At 41.6% G+C, this 20,012-nt stretch overlaps 3 protein-coding genes across 3 annotated transcripts; 2 read left to right on the top strand and 1 right to left on the bottom strand.

Annotated features, from left to right (window-relative positions):
* Positions 1-212: 212 nt before the first annotated feature.
* On the bottom strand, positions 213-551 carry LOC121814869 (coiled-coil domain-containing protein 157-like). Its single transcript, XM_042222773.1, has one exon. The coding sequence runs from the start codon at positions 462-464 to the stop codon at positions 213-215; it is 252 nt and encodes an 83-aa protein (XP_042078707.1). The 5' UTR covers positions 465-551.
* sf3a1 (splicing factor 3a, subunit 1) lies at positions 546-6,258 on the top strand. Its single transcript, XM_005926885.2, has 16 exons — positions 546-632; positions 758-836; positions 1,475-1,584; positions 1,675-1,879; positions 1,984-2,241; positions 2,340-2,414; positions 2,507-2,657; positions 2,756-2,952; positions 3,144-3,261; positions 3,349-3,656; positions 3,743-3,988; positions 4,075-4,282; positions 5,056-5,210; positions 5,497-5,598; positions 5,690-5,761; positions 5,874-6,258. The coding sequence occupies exons 2-16, from the start codon at positions 789-791 to the stop codon at positions 5,973-5,975; spliced, it is 2,355 nt and encodes a 784-aa protein (XP_005926947.1). The 5' UTR covers positions 546-632; positions 758-788; the 3' UTR covers positions 5,976-6,258.
* Positions 6,259-6,378: 120 nt separating this feature from the next.
* Positions 6,379-16,514, top strand: LOC102290199 (TBC1 domain family member 10A). The gene is made up of 9 exons (XM_005926881.3): positions 6,379-7,140; positions 8,517-8,616; positions 10,233-10,340; positions 10,834-10,940; positions 11,046-11,160; positions 12,143-12,208; positions 12,723-12,912; positions 12,990-13,144; positions 13,893-16,514. Exons 1-9 carry the CDS (start codon positions 6,959-6,961, stop codon positions 14,397-14,399), a joined length of 1,530 nt encoding a protein of 509 aa, XP_005926943.1. The 5' UTR covers positions 6,379-6,958; the 3' UTR covers positions 14,400-16,514.
* Positions 16,515-20,012: the final 3,498 nt, after the last annotated feature.

The following is a 20,012-nucleotide window of genomic DNA, read 5'->3' as shown; positions in this document are numbered from 1 at the left end:
TGTTTGCAAACATCCACAAGGCATGGGCCCAACGGGACACTGGCAAAATAAGAATTTCATTGTACAGTGTAAACCGCGTTTATTTTCACTGTGCATGTAATAATAATAGCAATATTAAAACATCTAACATTTTTATGTTTCTTAATTTTCTGTGTTAGGCACATGAATTTTCATGTAAATGTGCTATATAATAAAATTGCCATTGTTATGTATTACCTGTCAACCACCAACTCCAGTAAAACAATGTGGGAGTGCTGATTGAACGCATCTTCCCCATCCACAAAGTCATACTGCTCTAGCAGAGCTACCATGTCTAGATTACAGGAGTGCTTGTCCGGGAACTTCCAGGAAGAAAAGCGGAGCGGTCCGGTTCGAGAAAACACGTCCAGAATCGCTCCCTGAAGGTCAACCAGGTCTTTTCGGAGGCTTTCGATACAGTCCTGACTACCCAGCAACTGACTCATGTCTGACAAACTATTTTATGAATGACACAGCTCTGAAAAACACTGTGCAGTCTGTTGATACCGTATCTCCTTGGCAACGTCCAAAAAAAGTACTCCAAGTTCCACAATGCTGTGCGGTTTATTTCCGGAAGTAATTCATCTCCATTGGGTCAACGAAAGCGCGACGTAGTAAGTGTGTTTAACCACGGCAAATTTTAAGCTTTTAGCTCCTGTAGCCTTTATTGTTGACATAACATGTGCTAAAAAGGAGTGTTTAAAATACGTATTTTTTCTTGTTGGTTTTGTGTTTGCAGGTTACTTCCAGTTTTACAATAAGTCGCAGCCATGCCGCCTGGGCCTGTTCAAATCGTTCAGCCGGAGGCTAACAACAAGGTAAGGGTACCGCTGCTAGTTAGCTAATGCCAGCAGTGTAGCCTACATACTGCTTGCTTTTTTTCGGCTAACTTGTGGACTGGGTTAATTTTTTGTCTTTCTATACTTTGAACTGTCTCTTTGATTTTTGAATTTAGCGAACAGCTAGCGTCTATTTCTTTTTCTTTCGCTAAACGTTTGAGGTCGCAGCATTAAACCTTGCTAGCCCGTAGTTAGCTGCGATGGTAAATCTACACACAACGTCTAAAATCTCTGTTCGAACCTGAAGGTAATTGCTGAGACTTTGCTGTCACTTGCTAAATTGAAAACTGATATTTGGATCAATGTGTTTTGTACAGAACCACATTTTTTCACGTAGAAAATTCACCGACCTACTTTCATCAGAGCACTTGGTAGTTTTTACGGTATGATGTGGACTACTGTAGGGAAATTTCAATTTTTTCAAAATGTTGTCTATGCTTTGAGTGTTGTAAATTGTAGTAGAGAAGGGGAAATATTACTTGGTGTAGTTGGAAAAGCTTTAACATCGGGTGGGTGTTAAGTGGTCCACTGTTGTTGTTTTTACCTTATTCTTTTATTTATTCATCTAACCCTTCTTTGGTTTATTCTAACTAACAAATGTGCTTTTGCGGCAACAGAATGATTCAACAGCAGAAGAAACGCCAGCCACAAAACCTATTGTTGGTATCATTTATCCACCTCCCGAGGTCCGAAACATTGTTGACAAGACAGCCAGCTTTGTTGCAAGGTTGGTTATTTTATGTGTGGCAGCTTTTTAAATATGTAATGGTAACTGGATTTCATGTATATGGCATATCTAATTCTTGCCAATTCACAGGAACGGGCCTGAATTTGAGGCAAGAATCCGTCAGAATGAGATCAACAATCCAAAGTTTAACTTCCTCAACCCGAATGACCCCTACCATGCCTACTATCGCCACAAAGTCAATGAATTTAAGGAGGGGAAAGCTCAAGAGCCATCTGCAGCTGTGCCCAAAGTTATGCAGCAGGCTATGCAACAGTCCCAGCAGCTTCCTCAGAAAGTAAGTCATTGAACTTCACTTTGCACTTTATTTTTATTTTTTTTAATTAAAAAAAACTGGTCTGGTAGTCTTTGACCCTGACTAATATTTTACATGTTTTTTAGGTTCAGTCACAGGTGATTCAGGAGACAGTGGTCCCCAAAGAACCTCCCCCTGAGTTTGAGTTCATTGCAGATCCTCCATCAATCTCAGCATTTGACCTGGATGTTGTCAAGCTCACTGCCCAGTTTGTTGCTCGCAACGGGCGCCAGTTTCTCACTCAGCTCATGCAGAAGGAACAGAGGAACTACCAGTTTGACTTTTTGCGACCACAGCACAGCCTTTTCAATTACTTCACCAAGCTGGTGGAGCAGTATACTAAGGTGACTTAACAGATTGGGCTTCTCTGGGTGTGTATTTATTCAAGTGGTGATTCTAAACTTTCTAAGCATTATATTGATTCTCGACTTTAATCCTTTAGATTCTGATCCCTCCCAAAGGCTTACTGACCAAACTCAAGAAGGAAGCCGAGAACCCAAAAGAGGTTATGGACCAGGTATTCTGTTTTAACAGTGACTGCTTCTCAAAATAACCGTTTACATTTGCTCTTTCCCATGGTTGTAATATGTCCTGTTGTCCAACCATCAGGTAAGGTACCGTGTTGAATGGGCAAAGTACCAGGAGCGCGAGAGGAAGAAGGAGGAGGAGGAAAGGGAGAAAGAACGAGTTGCATATGCCCAAATTGACTGGCATGACTTTGTAGTGGTCGAAACAGTGGATTTCCAGCCTAATGAACAAGGTAATTATAACCACAGTAACTATATCTTTAAATAGTAACCCCCATCTGTAAATATTGGTACAATCATTTAATCTTTATTGGCATCTCAAATTCCTTAGGCCACTTCCCACCGCCTACCACACCAGAGGAGCTCGGCGCTCGCATCCTGATCCAGGAGCGCTATGAGAAGTTTGGAGAGAGTGAGGAGGTAGAGATGGAAGTGGAGAGCGATGGTGAAGATGACGAGCGGGAGGATAGGGGTGAAGGCCAGCCTTCACAGCCTGATCAAGACACACAAGTGCAGGACATGGATGAGGTTAGAACTGATGGAGTAATTAATTACTGCGGATTGCAAGCTGTTCATGTCTGACCAGTTATAGATTTGATACTATATGTTTTTCTTTTAATTAAATGACATCTTTTCTAACCCACTGCTTGGAGAAAGAAAAAGAAGAAAACTTTAAGATCTTGTAACAAAATCGATTCATCCCCTGCTGCTTTCTTTAGGGATCTGATGATGAGGATGATGGCATGAAGGCTCCACTGCCACCGGACACCCCCATGCCACCTCCACTGCCTCCAACTCCAGATCAGGTTATCATTCGCAAAGACTACGACCCCAAAGGTAACACTGTTCGTTATGTGAGCAAGTTTTCACTTTGTACAATTTGTTTGTTTTTGTTTTTTAACTAATGTTACCTTTTCATTACAGCATCCAAGCCTCAGCCCTCAGTTGCAGTTCCAGACGAGTACCTCATCTCTCCCATTACCGGTGAGAAGATCCCAGCCAGTAAGATGCCAGAGCACATGCGTATCGGTCTGCTAGATCCACGCTGGCTGGAGCAAAGAGACCGCAGCATCAGAGACAGACAGACTGAGGATGAAGTTTATGCTCCTGGTTTGGATATCGAGAGCAGCTTGAAACAGCTGGCTGAGAGGCGTACTGATATCTTCGGTGTGGAAGAGACGGCCATCGGTAAAAAGATTGGGGAAGAAGAAATCCAAAAGCCAGAGGAGAAGGTAAAAACACTGAGTAACTGCAGTTTTTATAAAACTGTCTTTAACAATAATAATAACAATAATAATTGTATTCTTTTGCATTTCAGGTTACCTGGGATGGCCACTCTGGAAGCATGGCTCGTACACAGCAGGCAGCGCAGGCCAACATTACCCTGCAAGAGCAGATAGAAGCCATTCACAAGGCCAAAGGACTGGTGGGAGAAGATGACACTAAAGAGAAAATTGGCCCTAGCAAGCCAAGTGAAATTCATCACCAGCCACCCATCCCCTCCTCTGCACCCAGTTTGCCTAAACCTAGTCCCCCTGTCACAGCGGTGCCTCGCCCACCCTCTGTAAGTTAAAATTGTAATTGTATACATTTGAATGCTTTTTGTTGTACATATGTACCTTCTTATCACGTAATGTTGTTATGTAACAGGTGGCACCACCAGTACGCACCACTCTCTTGTCTGCTGTACCTGTAATTCCGAGACCACCTGTGGCTCCTGTGGTGCGTCTTGCACCAGGACAAGTTATTACCCCAATGCCGCCCATGATTCCTGCTCCCCGCATTAACGTGGTTCCCATGCCGCCTTCTGCGCCTCACATCATGGCTCCCAGACCACCTCCCATGGTTGTTCCAGCCCGTAAGTTAACCCCCTAGGGTCAAGGGTATAGTTGGCTGTTTTTTACTACTTTTGATTTTGCTCTTGAATTAGATAAAATGCAGGTAATGGCTCAGGCATTGTTTTGGAACAACTAATTACAAAACAATCAGGTGTCACAATAAGATGCAACACTGATTATTCCTGACTACACACTATCTTTAAACTCCAGGCTGGCTTGCAATTCTCAAATCTTGCTATCGGTGTCGCTGTTCTTTCTTTTGCCATTGCTCCCTCAACTTCTCCTCAGCAACCGAATGCCACATGTTCCATATAATTTTCGGATTGGTTGATGTGTTACATTTTTCCACCAGTAGGGTGTTGTTTTTTTGTATTTTAATTTAATTTTTTTTTATTTTTGCAAGCACTTTCCTTAGAATATCACATTTTCAAGCAAAAGCATACCATAAATTATTGATTGTAGGTCAAATAAAATCATACTTATCAAGACAATTTAAAAACTGGAACATAGTTTAAAGTCTGCACGTAATCCCATGACTCGTGTAAGCTACTATAGCTATAGATGTAAGATACTATAGCTGCTATAGTATCTTACATCAATCATGTGTTCTGGACATGCCTGTGCATCCGTCAACTCTATAAGGTTAAAGCGCTTATGAGAAACAACTAGATGACCATTGTTAGGGAAAATATTACTTGTCTTGGAGTAATTTGGTAACCAAACCTTTTATACACAGCTTTCCTTATTTTTTATATTTAAATTCAAATAACCTTATTTTTTCCCCTTCCTCTAGCATTTGTTCCTGCTCCACCTGTGCCACAGCCACCAAGTGCTGCTCCAGCACCACCTATCCACCCACCCCCACCTCATGAGGATGAGCCTGTCAGTAAGAAGATGAAGACTGAGGATAACCTGATTCCGGAAGAGGAGTTCCTTCGTAGAAACAAGGTTTGTTGGATCAATAAAGTGTGGAAAAGGTGTTATGTTACATTTATAATTTACCAGTGCTACCACATCACTCTCATGGTTCAGTAGACTGGATTGGGACTTTGTGTGACCATCAGATTCATTTAAAGATATGCAAAAAAGAAAAGTTATTTTTGTGCACATGGTAGTAATATAGGGCTTTGTTTCCAGCTGTGGTAGTTGAAAATAAACACAGCTAACCTACTTAGTAGAACATGGATATGTAGTTTCATCTGTTTTTGTGTCTGAATCTTTTTCCTGTCTCTAGGGTCCAGTGGCTGTTAAAGTACAGGTTCCTAACATGCAGGACAAGAGTGAATGGAAGCTGAATGGCCAGGTGCTGAATTTCACTGTCCCAGTCACAGACCAGGTATGCAACATGTGGTTTGTTTTCTCTCTTTAAGGTTAAGTGGTTTCACACACAGCATTCTTATTGATGTGCAAATGTAATGTCTCCGCAGGTGTCTGTCATTAAAGTCAAAATCCATGAAGCTACAGGCATGCCGGCAGGAAAACAGAAGTTGCAGTATGAGGTAAAGATTTGCTCATGGCTTTGTTGGAATGTCTGATCTCATCTGCATTAATTAATATAAAGTGCTGATTTATTAATTTGTTGTTGTTTTGTTTTTTTTGGTTCCTTTTCAGGGTATTTTCATTAAGGATTCCAACTCGCTGGCTTACTACAACATGAGCAACGGTTCGATCATTCATCTGGCACTGAAGGAGAGAGGTGGAAGAAAGAAGTGAGCCATCCTTGCAGAAAGAAGACATGATTTTTTTGTTGCTTTATTTTGTTGTTTTTTGTGTCATAAAATTAATTTTTGTTTGCATTATATGGCATTTTTCATACAATTGTGTGCAAACAACGTGTCCTCCTTAAAGGTTAAAAGATAATACTCTGGATGGCAGTCATGATTTCACACTTTTGCTTCAGTCTTTTTCTTCTCTGTGATGCAACTTAAGTGGTAATTTGTAACAACATGTAGAGCCCACGAGATTCATTCATTGAAATAAAGGAGTTTTAAATGGTCTGGTTTTGTTGCTGCTGCGTTTGCAAATCTAGCAACATGACATGGATTAGGACAGGTCACATGTGCTCACAGAAAAGAGCAGACATGGGATTCGCTTCCTCTTTCTTCTGCAGCCGCTAGGGGCAGACGTAACATTAGGATGTTAAAGCCCAGGCGAGGGCGGTAGGTTTGGGATACTAGGAGATGTAGAAATCTGTATAGTGTTCTCGGGTGGGATGACAGGACGGCAAAACCAAGCCACAGCTAGCCGAGGACAAAATGTACTAGTTCGTTAACCAGGTGGTTTAGTAAGTAATCGGCTAACTATGTAAAACTAGACAATAATGTAGCGGCGGTTCGTTGAAGGTGGGGTCAATGTAGAAATAGTTTGGGATTGTTGTCACAAGCAGTTAAGGCTAACTTTTAGTACGTTAGCAACGCAGTTAGCTGGCTAATGTTAAAACTGGGGGAAAACCCATTCAAGTTAACTCAAGCATAACCAGTTTAATGTGACCCAGCGGTTGGAACGCACCCTTAGAAAAGATTTACGGACAAAACAGCGGTTGGAAAGTTTAACTCGCGCCCAGAAATCATGGCGTCGGTGCAGTTTGACTCGACTGCATATGCACAGGAGCAGATTTGACTGGGTTGTCCACAACCTCGCTGACGTTAGCTGTCCCGGCTAGAAGGCTAGTTTTTTTTTCTTCTTCTTATGCTACCATGGACAAAATGGAAAACGGCCGTCGATCTGTGGACACGGGGAGCATCAGGACTCTTAGCAGCAGTCACATTGACGACGAAGGCTCCTTGGGATCCGACTCTGAGATCAACGGCTTCGCCAGCGAAAGGCAGGCGGATAAATATGGATTTATTGGTGGGGCGCAGAAGTACTCAGAGGACACGTAAGTTTCCTTTAACTCTGAGGCCATCTGTGTTGGTTTGCCATGCTTAATGATAATAATAATAATAGGTAGTAAATTTGCAGCCTACTGTTGTCCATTAGTTGTGATGACAAGTTGTGCAGGTGTTGTTATGTGCCTCAGACAAACAGAGCTCCCAACCAGCTGCGTGGCACCGTGTTGTTTCTATTTTTTCCTTTTTTTCTTTCTTTCTTTTTTTTAAAATTACTTTCTGTTTGCCACAGTCACCACAAGCAGTAAACGCGTAGATGAGGATTAAACGAGTCGTATTAATCTTCTTATTTCTACCATGTAATGTTAAATTGTTTTTCGTTTAGTCTGTCACACAGTTTTTTGCGGTGGTGGTGGAGGGGGGGGTGCTGACCGAGCACTTCTGGCTGTCTGTGTCATGCTTGGATTTAATTTATCTCTGGCCTTTTGGCAATACAGTTTAGATCAGTTTCTTTTCTTTCTTTTGTAAGAAATCTATTTCGTTTTTCTTTTTGTGCTGGGTCTAAAGCCTGCATGACAGCAGTGAAACAGTGGAAGGAGTGGGTGAAAGTTATGGCAAGCACCGGCTGGCTGGGAGTTTCCTGTCTTGTGGAGTTTTGGCAGGCTTGGAGCCGCAGCTCTTGGTGCCTCTTTAGCTGAGGGCCTCTTTTGGCTCAGCTCTGTAGATAGTCAGTGTTTAGCTTGTACTGTTTGGCAACAAACGTATCTCTTTATTGTTTAAAGGCTCTGGGAGCTGAAGCTGCAGTATAGTCTTGCACTGATCTACAACACATAGACTGCACTTTGTTACCAGAAGAGGCCTGTCTTAAATAAGAAGAGCTCTTTGAAGACGTTTCAGCCCTACAATTACAGGCTTGTGCCGATGAGATAATTACATACCATAGTAAAGCATCAGACCACAATTCCTAATGTAGGTTATACTTGCTTACGTTTTCTTTTTCCGTTTGAAAATATAATGTAAAGTCCTTGACTCCCCCCTCCCTCCTTGCCTGTAAATATTTTACTGTTAAATTATCCTGACTGCAGCTCCTTCAGATCAGAGAGCTTTGACATTAAATAGGTCTTGAGTTTGTATCTTTTATAGTTCGCTGACTGCAAATGAGTGATGGCCACACACACAGATCTGATGGCAGATGCAGAACGATGAACTGTCTTTGTGAGATTGTTTTCTTTTTAAAGCTTGGGCCAATTTGGAGGCTTATTTCAGACTTGCCTTATTGCAAAAACAAGAAAACTTTTGTCACCTGTCTAATTATTTCTGTGCTAAAAGAAGAGAAGATGTGTCGTTTGCTGTCATTTCAAGCAAAAAAGCGCAAAAAATGATTTGAGCTTTGTAATTTTTTTTCTCCCTCCTGTTGTGTAACCAGAGCTCAGGATATACCTCCAGCGGTGCTCAGGCAAAGAGAGGTGAAGTGGCTGGACATGCTGAGCCACTGGGACAAGTGGATGATCAAGCGATTCAATAAGGTCAGCACCAGGTGTTAAATCAATTACATAAAACATGTGGCTTGGTTGTATGCCTTCCATGGTGTTAGCCATGTGAAGCTCACCAGATCAGTTTCTTTTAAAGAGTTTCTGAAGGTGGTTTGCTGAATTGTATTGTGTCGTTTCTAGGAAGTTTTTGTTTTTGTCCCCCCCAATCACAGGTACTCTTACACATGATCAAACAAAGCAAACGGTAACGCTCAAATGATTGCACAAGGAACAGACTTTGTATACACTTTGTTTTGCAGTTTTGCTTGTCTAGCTGGTTCTGTGTGAAATGCTCTCAGCGAATCGACGTAAAGCTGCAACTTAACCTCACACCCATGAATCAGCAGCAAGCCAGGACACAACCCCGTCCCTGTATCACTGCATATACTGTATGAAAAATTACCGGTTTCAGATTCAGGGTGGGATTGTACTGGCTTCATATAAAATGATTCTCTTTCAAAAGGAATACAAAAAGTGGCTCAATACATGACAGAAACGGCTAATTTAGCGGCGAGAAGTGTTCCTTTTCTCGCTGTACATGTACTAATAAAGGTCAGGGTTTCTAATCCTTTATTGTGCCCCCATGATTGATAATAATTGTACAGTAGGAACTGTAATGTTCTTGAGGAAGTGTGCCAGCTTTGCTTTAGAGCAAACAAATGTGCTCAGAAAGGGTAATAATGCAAGTCAAGTCAAAAGTCTCAAGAGGACTCAAATGTGAAGGTCGGGTCAGCTAATCTGTTGCGACAACACCTGTTTGTGATTCCTGCTGAAAGATTGCAAAGCCTCAACTTGGAGAGATGGCACGAGTTGAGATCAAATTTTATCAATGTCATGTTTTGCAGCATTCATTTTAGTATATTTTGGCCCTTTTGAAGGTCATAATGTTCTTCCTACAGTTGCAGCAACAAGCTTTTTTCTATGCTTATCCCTTCCACACACTCGCACGCTGCTGGATGCCTTTAGATCATTTTGGGGTTCGGTATCTTGCCCAAGATACTCCTCCAGCACGCACACTGGAGGAGTCTGACTTTCCGATAAGAAGACGACCCGCTCTACTCCCCGAGTCACAGGTGGTAGAGTGTTTGTGTATGACTTCTGTTTATGTTTCTATGCACCTTAAGTAGTCGCCCCCTTGGAGATAATGTTTTGTTTTCTGCATCCTGAAGATATAAATCACGTGGCATGTTTTTAATGTTACATGTATAACTGAAGCTTTAATAAGAGACTCAGGTGTTAGAATATCCCCAAATTTTGGCTCGTCTTTGATCAAATTCTGATCTTGCATCTGCCAAATAAATTGGTGATCTAGATAAGTAGTAACTGGCCATTTTCATTGCTGAAAAGAAGGAAGTCAAATCACTGGGTTGTAAGAGTTTTTAGAGTGCATGCAGTGCTGCACTTACATCCTAAGTGTAAGCTGTTAGTTTCTAAGTACAAAACTACACTTATTCAAAAAAGGGAACAAATACCAGTGGCAGCGCTCTGATGAAAACCATTTGCTGTATCTGCGCACCAGATTGCCTCTCTTAGCTTTTCTCAAGCTACATTCTCCCATGGTCCTTTGGTATATTGCTTTATTTGGGAAACCCTTTTGTTCTGTGACTCAGGTGAGGCTGCGGTGCCAGAAAGGAATTCCTCCTGCCCTCAGAGGCCGTGCATGGCTCTACCTGTCTGGTGGGAAGGTGAAGAGAGAGCAGAACCAAGGAAAGTTTCAGGTCCGACAGCTTCCTCTTTCACTTCCTCCTCACATCTCTGCTTAAACTCTACTTTGAGCTCATTTCATTTTTAAATTTCATTTGAAATTGGTACTGAAAGTGTGGTCATCCACAAGCATTACTCATGTGAGTGAGAACCCAGATATTTTTACCAAAGAGCTGGAGCAATGGCAGTTTTTATTATTGATCTTTTTTGTTTGGTTTGTTTTCTATTCAGGTTAAGTGTTCAAAATGCATGCTAGCATCAAATGAATAATGATGCAGATCTTGAATCTTTTCAAATATAAAGTTTAAAACTAGCCTCTGCTTATGCAGTGGTTAGACAATTCAGTGACCTTTATAGTGAATGAATAACTTAATTTATTGCTGAGATCACTAAATCCTATAAAAAAGAATCAGGGGTTTGTAGTCCTCCTACTTAAAGACAATATAATCACTTATACCGTATCACAAAGAGATCTCACTCTCATGTCCCCCATGCTCTTTTTGTCAGGAGCTGGATAGCCAGCCGGGAGACCCCAAATGGCTTGATGTAATTGAGAAAGACCTCCATCGACAGTTTCCTTTTCACGAGATGTTTGTGTCACGGGGAGGACACGGGTGAGCAGTCTACCACAATGTGACGTACAACACGGGAGTTGTTTACTGCATCTTATTTGAATATGCTAAAATGTTGCATGTTTGTGTGTGTGTGTGTGTGTGCAGGCAGAAGGACCTGTTCCGTGTTCTTAAGGCTTATACTCTCTACAGACCAGAGGAGGGATACTGCCAGGCCCAGGCTCCTATTGCTGCAGTGCTGCTTATGCACATGCCTGCTGAGGTACGAACTGCCTTCAATACAAACACACACCATCACTCACCATATAAATTGTGTCCCTTGGTGTGGATGATCTGAACACTTGAAGACTTGTTATGGTCTTTAAAACTAAAATCCACACTGAAAATAGAAATAGTGCTGTTTCTTTTATTTTGTAAGGCTCAGTTTTAGTTTGTGACCTCGGGAAAGTATTTTTGAGCTGAACTGCAGAGGGACTGAGTGTACGAATGATGTAATCTGTAGATGATTTCCAGAGCTGCTCCATAGTATAAATAATACATCGAATTTGAGATTATGATAGCAGCCAAGGTGACTGTAAAAGGGTTTGGAAATTTTGAACTAAAAAACAAGGCAGATAGCATCGCTGGAAACATCCTATCATTCCACAGATTAAGTCTCTGCATGTATGTCAGAGTATCAGCTAATGGAATCATGAATTCCACTTATTCAGTTTAGCTTAGTTAGACATGGTGTGTGATTTTTAGACACACTCTCAGTTTGAGGAAAGTCTTGTGGTCATTAAAAGCACTAAGCAATTAATATGTTGAAGGGAAAATTCTCCTCACAACCTAAAGTATGAACTTCAGACATAAGAGAGAGAGCAGACTTTGAAGTGGATTTATCAGATGTGTGTGGTGGTTATGTATACATGCAGTTTTCTGTCCTGGTGAGCATTTCAATTAAGTAAATTACCAGCTAAATAAGTGTCCGGGGTGTTGCAAAGATGGCTTTTTATTGTGGATAGTTGCTTGGGAAAGGATTTTGGTTCGACACCACACTGTGTGACACAATAACACTATACACACCAAATTGGCCAGTGTCCTAAGGGGGCCCGAGTGCTTCATAAGGGTAGAATGGCTAGAAAATCTTGTATTTAAGAGAACATTTCTAATGTTTTCCAGCTTCTCTGTGACAACTGGAATGCCTCCCTAAGTATAACAAAGAACTACCCTTACATTGTGTGTATGTGTGTGTGATTCTACAGGATGCTTTCTGGGGGCTGGTCCAGATCTGTGAGAAGTATCTTCCTGGTTACTACAGTCCCGGCCTGGTGAGACTGAAACACTTGAAAGCGTTCATGATGATATGGCTCAGTGTTGGAAATGCAAAGAGAATATAGCCTCAGTTGACTCCACTGCTACCAGAGCTGTGCACACCTACTTGTAGGCCTTTTGCTCAGCAAAACTAGAATGTGTATTTTGTTTCCCACAGTGTGTGTGTGACGCAGTGGCACTGTGGTTATGGTTTTCTGATGAAGGCAGTGGGCTGTTTACAGACTTATTTTCTCAGTAAGCTGTTTGACTAAACTTTCTTGCGTAATAATTGCCTCCTCTTGGTTTCTGTTGCAGTTATGAATTCCATGTTATGAAAGAAGGTTTGCTAATTAAATGTTTCCTCATAAGTGCAAAATCTGGGTAGTCGTGCATAATGGGAAAACAATGTGTAGAAATAAGGACTGGTTTAATTTAATAGATGAGCGTGTATGTGCATATCTCATTTCAGCACCAGCAATGCAGAGTACAATACGTTTTTTGTTTAGAGTGTCCCACTGCTCCCTCTTTCAGGAAGCTATACAGTTAGATGGAGAGATACTCTTCGCCCTGCTGCGACGCGTCTCCCCTCTAGCCTTCCGGCATCTGGAGAAACATAAGATCGACCCCATCCTCTACATGACTGAATGGTTTATGTGTGCCTTCTCCAGAACCCTACCCTGGGCATCGGTGCTGCGCGTCTGGGACATGTTCCTCTGCGATGGTATGTATCTGCAGCGGTGCCTCATAGAGCGTCTTTACTCTGAAATTGACTCATCGGCTCCTTCTTCCTCCTTTTAGGAGTGAAGATAATTTTCCGAGTGGGCTTGGTGCTACTCAAGTGCATGTTGGGAACTCGTGAGAAGCTTAAGGCCTGCCAAGGCCAGTATGAGACCATGGAGCTTCTCAGGGCGATAGAGCCTCGATACATGCAGGAGGGTTTCCTTGTTCAAGAGGTAAGGGGTTTTTCCCAGATTGCTTTGCCTTCAGGCTGAAATGTCCTCGGTGTCCTGCCAGTGATTCTGATCTTTGATTTGCAGCTTCTAGAAGTGTAATCCAGGCCTAGAGTTGAATGTGGTAACTGTCTCCAAAAACTGAAGGTATTGCACTAGCAGCGAGTCGTATAGATGCCTAAAGATGGTCTCTAGTTGTCCTTTAGTTTGCTCTTTCAAGGAGGAACTACATCCCAGATATCATTCTTCTCATCACATGAATTACCTAGTCATGTGAGGCTACCCAAGAATCAAGGAAAATATCATTTAAAAACAGAGTTTATTTTATTTTGCTGATATCAATGTTTTCTAAACATGTGATCTGACTTTGTTATTGAGAAGTCGTGTCTGATTATTCGGCAGTGATGTAAACAGCATTGTGTCATATTGTGAGGGAGGAGTTAGAGGGAACAATAAGTGTTCCTACAAGTAGTCAAGAGAACACCAGTGAGTCTGAGAGAGTGAATTAAAGTGACACACAGACAAATTGACCAGAGTGCTGGCTGCATGGTGTCTGGTTCCTTGTATCGAGCTTTGTGTGAGGGTCTGTCTTCCCAAACAATACCCCCTGTTATATGTAGCGCCGGCTTGACTGTGTGTGGCGGTCATTTGGCATTTGCAGACAAAGTTCACAGTCTCAGTACAATGGCCAGTCATGGAAGGAACATGTGAGCACAGCAGTGACCGGGTGACTTGATTTTTCCTTTTGCAGATTCTCGAGGTGCCGGTGACGGCGCGAGACGTGGAACGAGAGCATCACACCCAGCTCAAGCGCTGGAAGAAGAACCGCGGGGAGCTCAATTTCAAACCGCCTCCGAGAATGCACGGCGCTCGGATCATCATGCTGGCTGAGCCACCCAGGCGTCAGGACCTGCAGCAGAACCCCACCATTGTACTTGAAGTGCCTCAGACTACCCCACAGCTGCAGAAGGGCAAGGAGGAGAAGAAGAGTAAGAAAAAGAAGAGCATGAAAAAATCCCAGCCCACAGAGGAGATTCCCAATCCTTACCCTCTTCTCAGTGACCCTCAATCGTCATCCACAGAACCGCCTGCCCCGCCTCCAGGCAACAGTGTGACGCCAGAGGCCGCGGCGCAGACTGAAACGGACTCAGCTGGAGAGCAGAAAACACCTCCTACAGACCTCCCCTCTGCCAAAGAATCTACTCTTCAGCGATCTACACAAAGCCTCAGCAGCACAGAGCAGGACACATACTTGTAGCTCTGAAAGTGTGGGTGTGGACAAAGCACCAGCACTCTTCCGTCAACAACCAGCCAGCCTTGCCGAAGTCTCTGAGTGGCCAGCATAACCTATTTTTTTTCTAATATCGGACTACTTTGTATGCATTTGCTTATTTCCACACAAGTTTGCCTTTGATATTAACAGCATACACTAAAGCACCTTTACCATGTATAAAACTACTTAAATGCTTTTGCTATTTGTCACTACAGAGCTGACGGATGCTTCCTCTTAATGCTTGATTCTCTTATTTCGACCATAAGTCTTAGTATTGTTTTTTTGGAAGGGAGACAAGTTACTGCTTTACTGAGGGCAGTGTATTTCAAGTGTTCGGTAATCTTAGTAAGGTGCCGGATTTCTTGCAGTTTATGCGTTTTCACTCAAGTTCTCTTGTAATAATGTGCAGCAGAGGATGTAAACTCCTGATGCACGCGCCACACATTTCAGCCTCTCAAGTCTTTATTTCATTTTGGGGGGGGTTTCCACTAGAGGGCAGCCTTGCAGCTATACATGCTCTTAGGAGAGGCAACCACAGCGAGGATGGGATTCAGTAAAATTGGGAGTAGGTACAAGCGTACTTCTCTGAAGTTGAGATTACATTTTCTCTCACAGTTGTTTTTCCTGAATCAGTTGAACTGCTGTTTAGCTGTGTATAAGCTCCTCTTCTCACTGTGTGAGGCACTTCCAGCCACTTCGGCTCACCAGTCATTCCCAGGCAGCAGAGTGGAGAACACTGGACTTTCCTCACTGTATGACACATTCCTGCCTTCTTAAAAGCTAATCATTTTAAAGACCACCTCTTACCCAATGCAAATCTGCCTGATTGTGTTTGTGCACACGAAGCAAATCGCCTAATGGTGCTGACCTTCCTTTTGGCTCTGCTTAAGGTCTATTTGGACATGTGAAACCATTAAGGTCATTTATGTATTTTGAGTGTTTGTTTTTTGCTAGAGCTTCCAAAGCAAATTAAGACTGTTACTCTGAGATGATCTACGACCCCTGCATGTGACCAGGCTCATTTTCTGTGCAGTCACGAGGGATCACGGGATTTAAGGATTTACTGGGATTTCTGTAGCTGTTTGTATTTTTGGGGGGAAATGCGGTAGCATGCATGGATTGTGAGGCTCTTTGTCTTTTCTTTTTTTCCCTCCAAAACACCACAGTCTTATTTTGGTGGCATTCCTAGTCTTTCTCAACTATCAATACAATGGTAAAGGGAGTCTTGACAAACACAAGTGCACGTGTGTTAAATGTGTTTGTGCATAACTAATATTAAAAGAGTCTTTGCTAATAAAGCGCATGTTCAGCTCAGTTATAAAACGCAGCGGGGATATAAAAAGATGACATTTATCAAGCGATCACTCTCCCCTTATGCAATAGTTTAGTTGCTTGTGCCGCAAATCCTCACATTTCATTCATATTTTAATTTAATGCTCTTTGTGTACATACGATATAAAAAAAAAAAATGTAATGAATGTAATGAACTGTATTTTCAGTGTATACTGCTATATTTTTTGTCATGCAGTTACAGATGCTACAGAGGTAGCTATGTATGTCATTTGCAGTCAGAGACGGTATATATATATTTTCTTCCTTTTTTTTTTTTTTTTTGATCAGCATTTGTAACACTAGGGGGGGAAAAAATTTTCAGGGGAACCTTTGCCACTAAAATGCTTTTTCTCTAAAAGTGTTACTGTTGCTACTAGGTTTTAAAAACTCCAGAACTCCCGTGGCATGAGTTTTAGTCTTGCAGATAAGTGGCTGTGTTGCTTATATGATTGCTGTCAATCTAGATTGTTATTAAACGCCGGGATCTTTAGACCTGTTTATATGTAATGCCCCATGTTCACCAGCAGATGGCGGACCAGAGTCATCTCTTGGAAATGAGAAGTTTGCCTGTATGTGAGTGACAAGCCGAATGCGATCCAAGATGTCTCCATTAATTCCACTTTTTTCTTTTTTTTTTCCTTAATGCTGCACCAGCACAAGGTCAATTGTTACATTAAATACTGTTTTGCGTTACATTTTTTTCAAAAATGCCACGTTTGAGAGTGATGTGACAGCTCTACTTATGAATAAATTTGTTCTACAACCAGGTATTGACTGCTGTTTGTTTTACGTCGGGGACATTATATATGGGAGAGAAAAAGCCTTCAAACCAATGGGAAAGTGGGGGGGAAAAAACCTTGTTGCATACGATTTTTTTTTTTTTTAAAAGAACAGTTGATGTACGTGCCTATAGGCCACTGATTTTATTTCACAGAATGATTCAAAAACAATGAACCAAAAAGTTCTTGGGTGTGTTTTAAGAAGTTGGCCAAATTATCGTTTATTAGTAAGTTGTCTTTTGTTGTTTTTTTTTTTTTTTAAATCTGCCTAGCAAAGCAAAGCTAAGTGCATTTCAGTTTACATAAAAATTTCAACTTACTGTTACACATCTGAGTTATTTCTGTGTAAGCTGAAATTTTGAGATCCGTGCTTTATGGATAACCAAAATAAATTCTTCAGTTGTGGAAACGGGCAGCTTAGTATGTTTGATTTGGCAGGTTTTTAGGCCAGGGTGCCAAAAAGTGATTTGTGATGTTTCTGTGTGTTTATATTGGTAAATGGACTGTAGTCAACCGGTCAAGACATGACTTGTACCAACAGTATGATTGTGATCAATCCAGTCCTTTTTGGCCACTTAAAATATCTTTAATTCTGGCTCGGCATGACTTGATGTCATTCATGAAAGCTATGTTATACATATGTTTAACAGACTATAGACCAACAAGTCATTTACAACTAATTTACAACTTTTTGGGCATCACACCTGACTTCCTCACTTTCCCCTAAAGGCAGCACAATTCCGAATGACACTGGGTAAGTAATAGTTCACACGTACCAAATAAATTACTATTATTATTTTATTTTTGGCTGTCTGTATGTTTTTATTTTTGGTACAGTGTATTTGTTTTCTTTCTGAAGGTCAGTGTGGTTATGCTAAATGTGTAACTGCGAAGCAGCCTGTTAGCTTAGCTTAAAAATGCTAGTGTAGTTAATGGTATGTTTTGTGTTTTTTCTTGTTATTTCCCCCAAAACACTGCCATGAGGGGTTTCGAGGCATTTAGTAGTGAAAGACATGCTGGTAAGTTTATTCTGTTGCTTTTAATAGAGTCAGGCTAGCTGTTTCCTCAGGTTTCCAGTATGTAATGTAAACTACGCTACATAAAAAGTAAATATAGGAGATTGATATCAAGATTTTGCAAAAAAGGAATACAAAAAATATATATTTAAAAACCAAAAGACAAATTTTGGAGTTATACTGGATGAAAGTGTGCTTAAGCAGAAGTTTCCTGGTTGAACTGGAACTGGATGGTTTTTAAGGAGGCTTTTACAACAATAAAGATAAACTACATTTAATCTGGCATAGTGTTATATGATGATTTATCCCCTCCAGTGATAAATTTCCTTTCCTATAACGATGTTATTCTGCATTATGTCAACCCTGACATCTCAGATACAACAGTGTGGTACAAAATCTTATCAATTGGGAGTCTGTGGTTTGTTGTCTATTTGTCTAAGTATGAAGAAAGAAAGGTTGTAAAGCCACTGTAGGAATGTATGTCCAGCATATTCGACCCTTCTCCTGTCAGGCTTTCTCAGCAGCTTGACTGACTCAGGCCCCCTCTTAAGTCTAATAACAGAGTGCCATTCTTTTCTTAATTCACAGTTTGACCTCTTTTCTTCACCTTTAAGGTGTGGGACATTTGAAGGTTTTTTCCCCCCAGGCTCTAAAGAGTTGTCAAATTGTTGTCTTGATGACCCCAAAAAGCGTGCTAACTCATTTTTAATCGTCCAGCAAGGTGTGACCTGCAGCTGTTGACCTCTGGTCTTCAGGGTTTAGTGTAGTTTTTTGCAGAATGCAGAGGTTCCTCATAACTGGGAAACTTTAACTTTCTTATTGTTTAAATATCAATGCACACATGTGTAGACATGATTAAAATTTTACTGGAGATGGGGTACTTGTTCTGATTGCGTTACTCCAGCAAGGCCATTATCGACCATTATAGAATCTGCTGATGTTGACCCGCATAAGGCACAGCAACAGTTAATGTTCTAGGTCCCTGAGGAATGCATGCACCGTCACGCTTTCCCTCTTTGCATCAGACACCTGGCCCTCTTTCAGTGCCACCGTGCTATTTACATCTCAAAGGGGAATGACCAAGAAGGCTCTCTCTGTGCTCCCTTCCTTACTCCAGAAATGATCTGATTTATCTCTTCATCAACGGAAATATATGCCTTTAGAGGGCCATCCCGTGCCTCTCATCCCCAGCTAATACAGATGGGAGAGAGAGAGAAATAAAAAGAGAGACTTGTGATCCTCCGTGTGATCCCAGACCTAACGGACCCCTGTCACAGTGCTTGATTCATGTGATGCGGGTGACTTTCTCTCTCCTCCCAGAATCAATGTGTTAGGGCTCTGGGAGGTGGTGGCGGGCCATAACGCAAAGCAAAGGCGCCTGTGTTCCTAAGGTATCCGATTCCCACGTTTGATGGACCATGACAGGCAGGTTCAGGTCAAATTAAAAGGCCGCAGTAACAAATATGAGGGCAGACGCTGTGATTGTCTGTACAGGTGAACTTTCCGTGGCAGTGGGAATAAAAAGTTATTTATTGCACCAGGGGAAAACATTACTCTTTGTGCAAGAGGTATTTACAAAGGAGGGGGATTCCTGAGCTAGTAGTTGGATAATTGAATCATCCTTGTGTTGGTTTTTCTGTGTGGACCTCTTGTGTTCATTAGCTAAAGGAAAAGCCCTCACTTTTATCTTCCTCTTGCAGCATTATGGCATTACTTGCCCTTTTTTTCCCCTGTAATGTAGCATGTTATTAGTAAAAATCACCTTGAGTGTGTTCCCTGGTGCTGCACGTTTCTTCTGGATGGAAACTTTAAAGCCCGCTTTCGAGACATAGCTTTGCAAATATTTTCCATCTTTTGGCTCCAGTGTGGTATTTTGGACGTCCTAAATACAGACTACTGTTAAATAATCCCATGCATGAGTGTTAATGTTTTCAGTCTGGAGCAATGCCTGGAGGTTCAGCCTTCCTGTCACGTAGAAAGCTGAGTCTTGCCAGAAAAATTAAAATGCGGTTTTGGCACTTGCAGCGTTTCCATTGTATAATTCTGCTTGTATTTAGAGATTTGGTGGCTACAGATATGGATAATACTTAGAGGGTAATGTTACCGCAGAATAACACCCCAAAATTCACATGGGTGCATTTAGCAAGTGCTTTAAATGTCATCACAGTTCTCATTGTAGTTACTCCCAGTGGACGTGCTGCACTGCTTTAGGGACTGTATGATTAGTGGTGTTGGTGGTGGTGGGGGTTTGGGTTAAAAAAAACTAAAACCATTTGAGGTTATTTGGTTAAGACAGTGCACGTGACTTTGAAAGAATACATTAAGGAACAAGGAACTCAAGAGATAGATTAGAGGTGAAATTAACAATTACTGAAATGACCAAAAAAATGACCAAATAATTCAGTCTGCAAACTTTTAGATGATGTTCTTCTTTGCACTGAAACACAAAAGAGCCCTTTCTAAAAAGCTTA

The sequence above is a fragment of the Haplochromis burtoni genome, unplaced genomic scaffold (genome assembly GCF_018398535.1).
Source record: "Haplochromis burtoni strain Fernald_Lab_line unplaced genomic scaffold, NCSU_Asbu1 Contig_95, whole genome shotgun sequence".
Taxonomy (NCBI): Eukaryota; Metazoa; Chordata; class Actinopteri; order Cichliformes; family Cichlidae; genus Haplochromis; species Haplochromis burtoni.
Note: the sequence above shows the minus strand (reverse complement) of the source record. Positions and strands in the feature narration are given on the sequence as shown.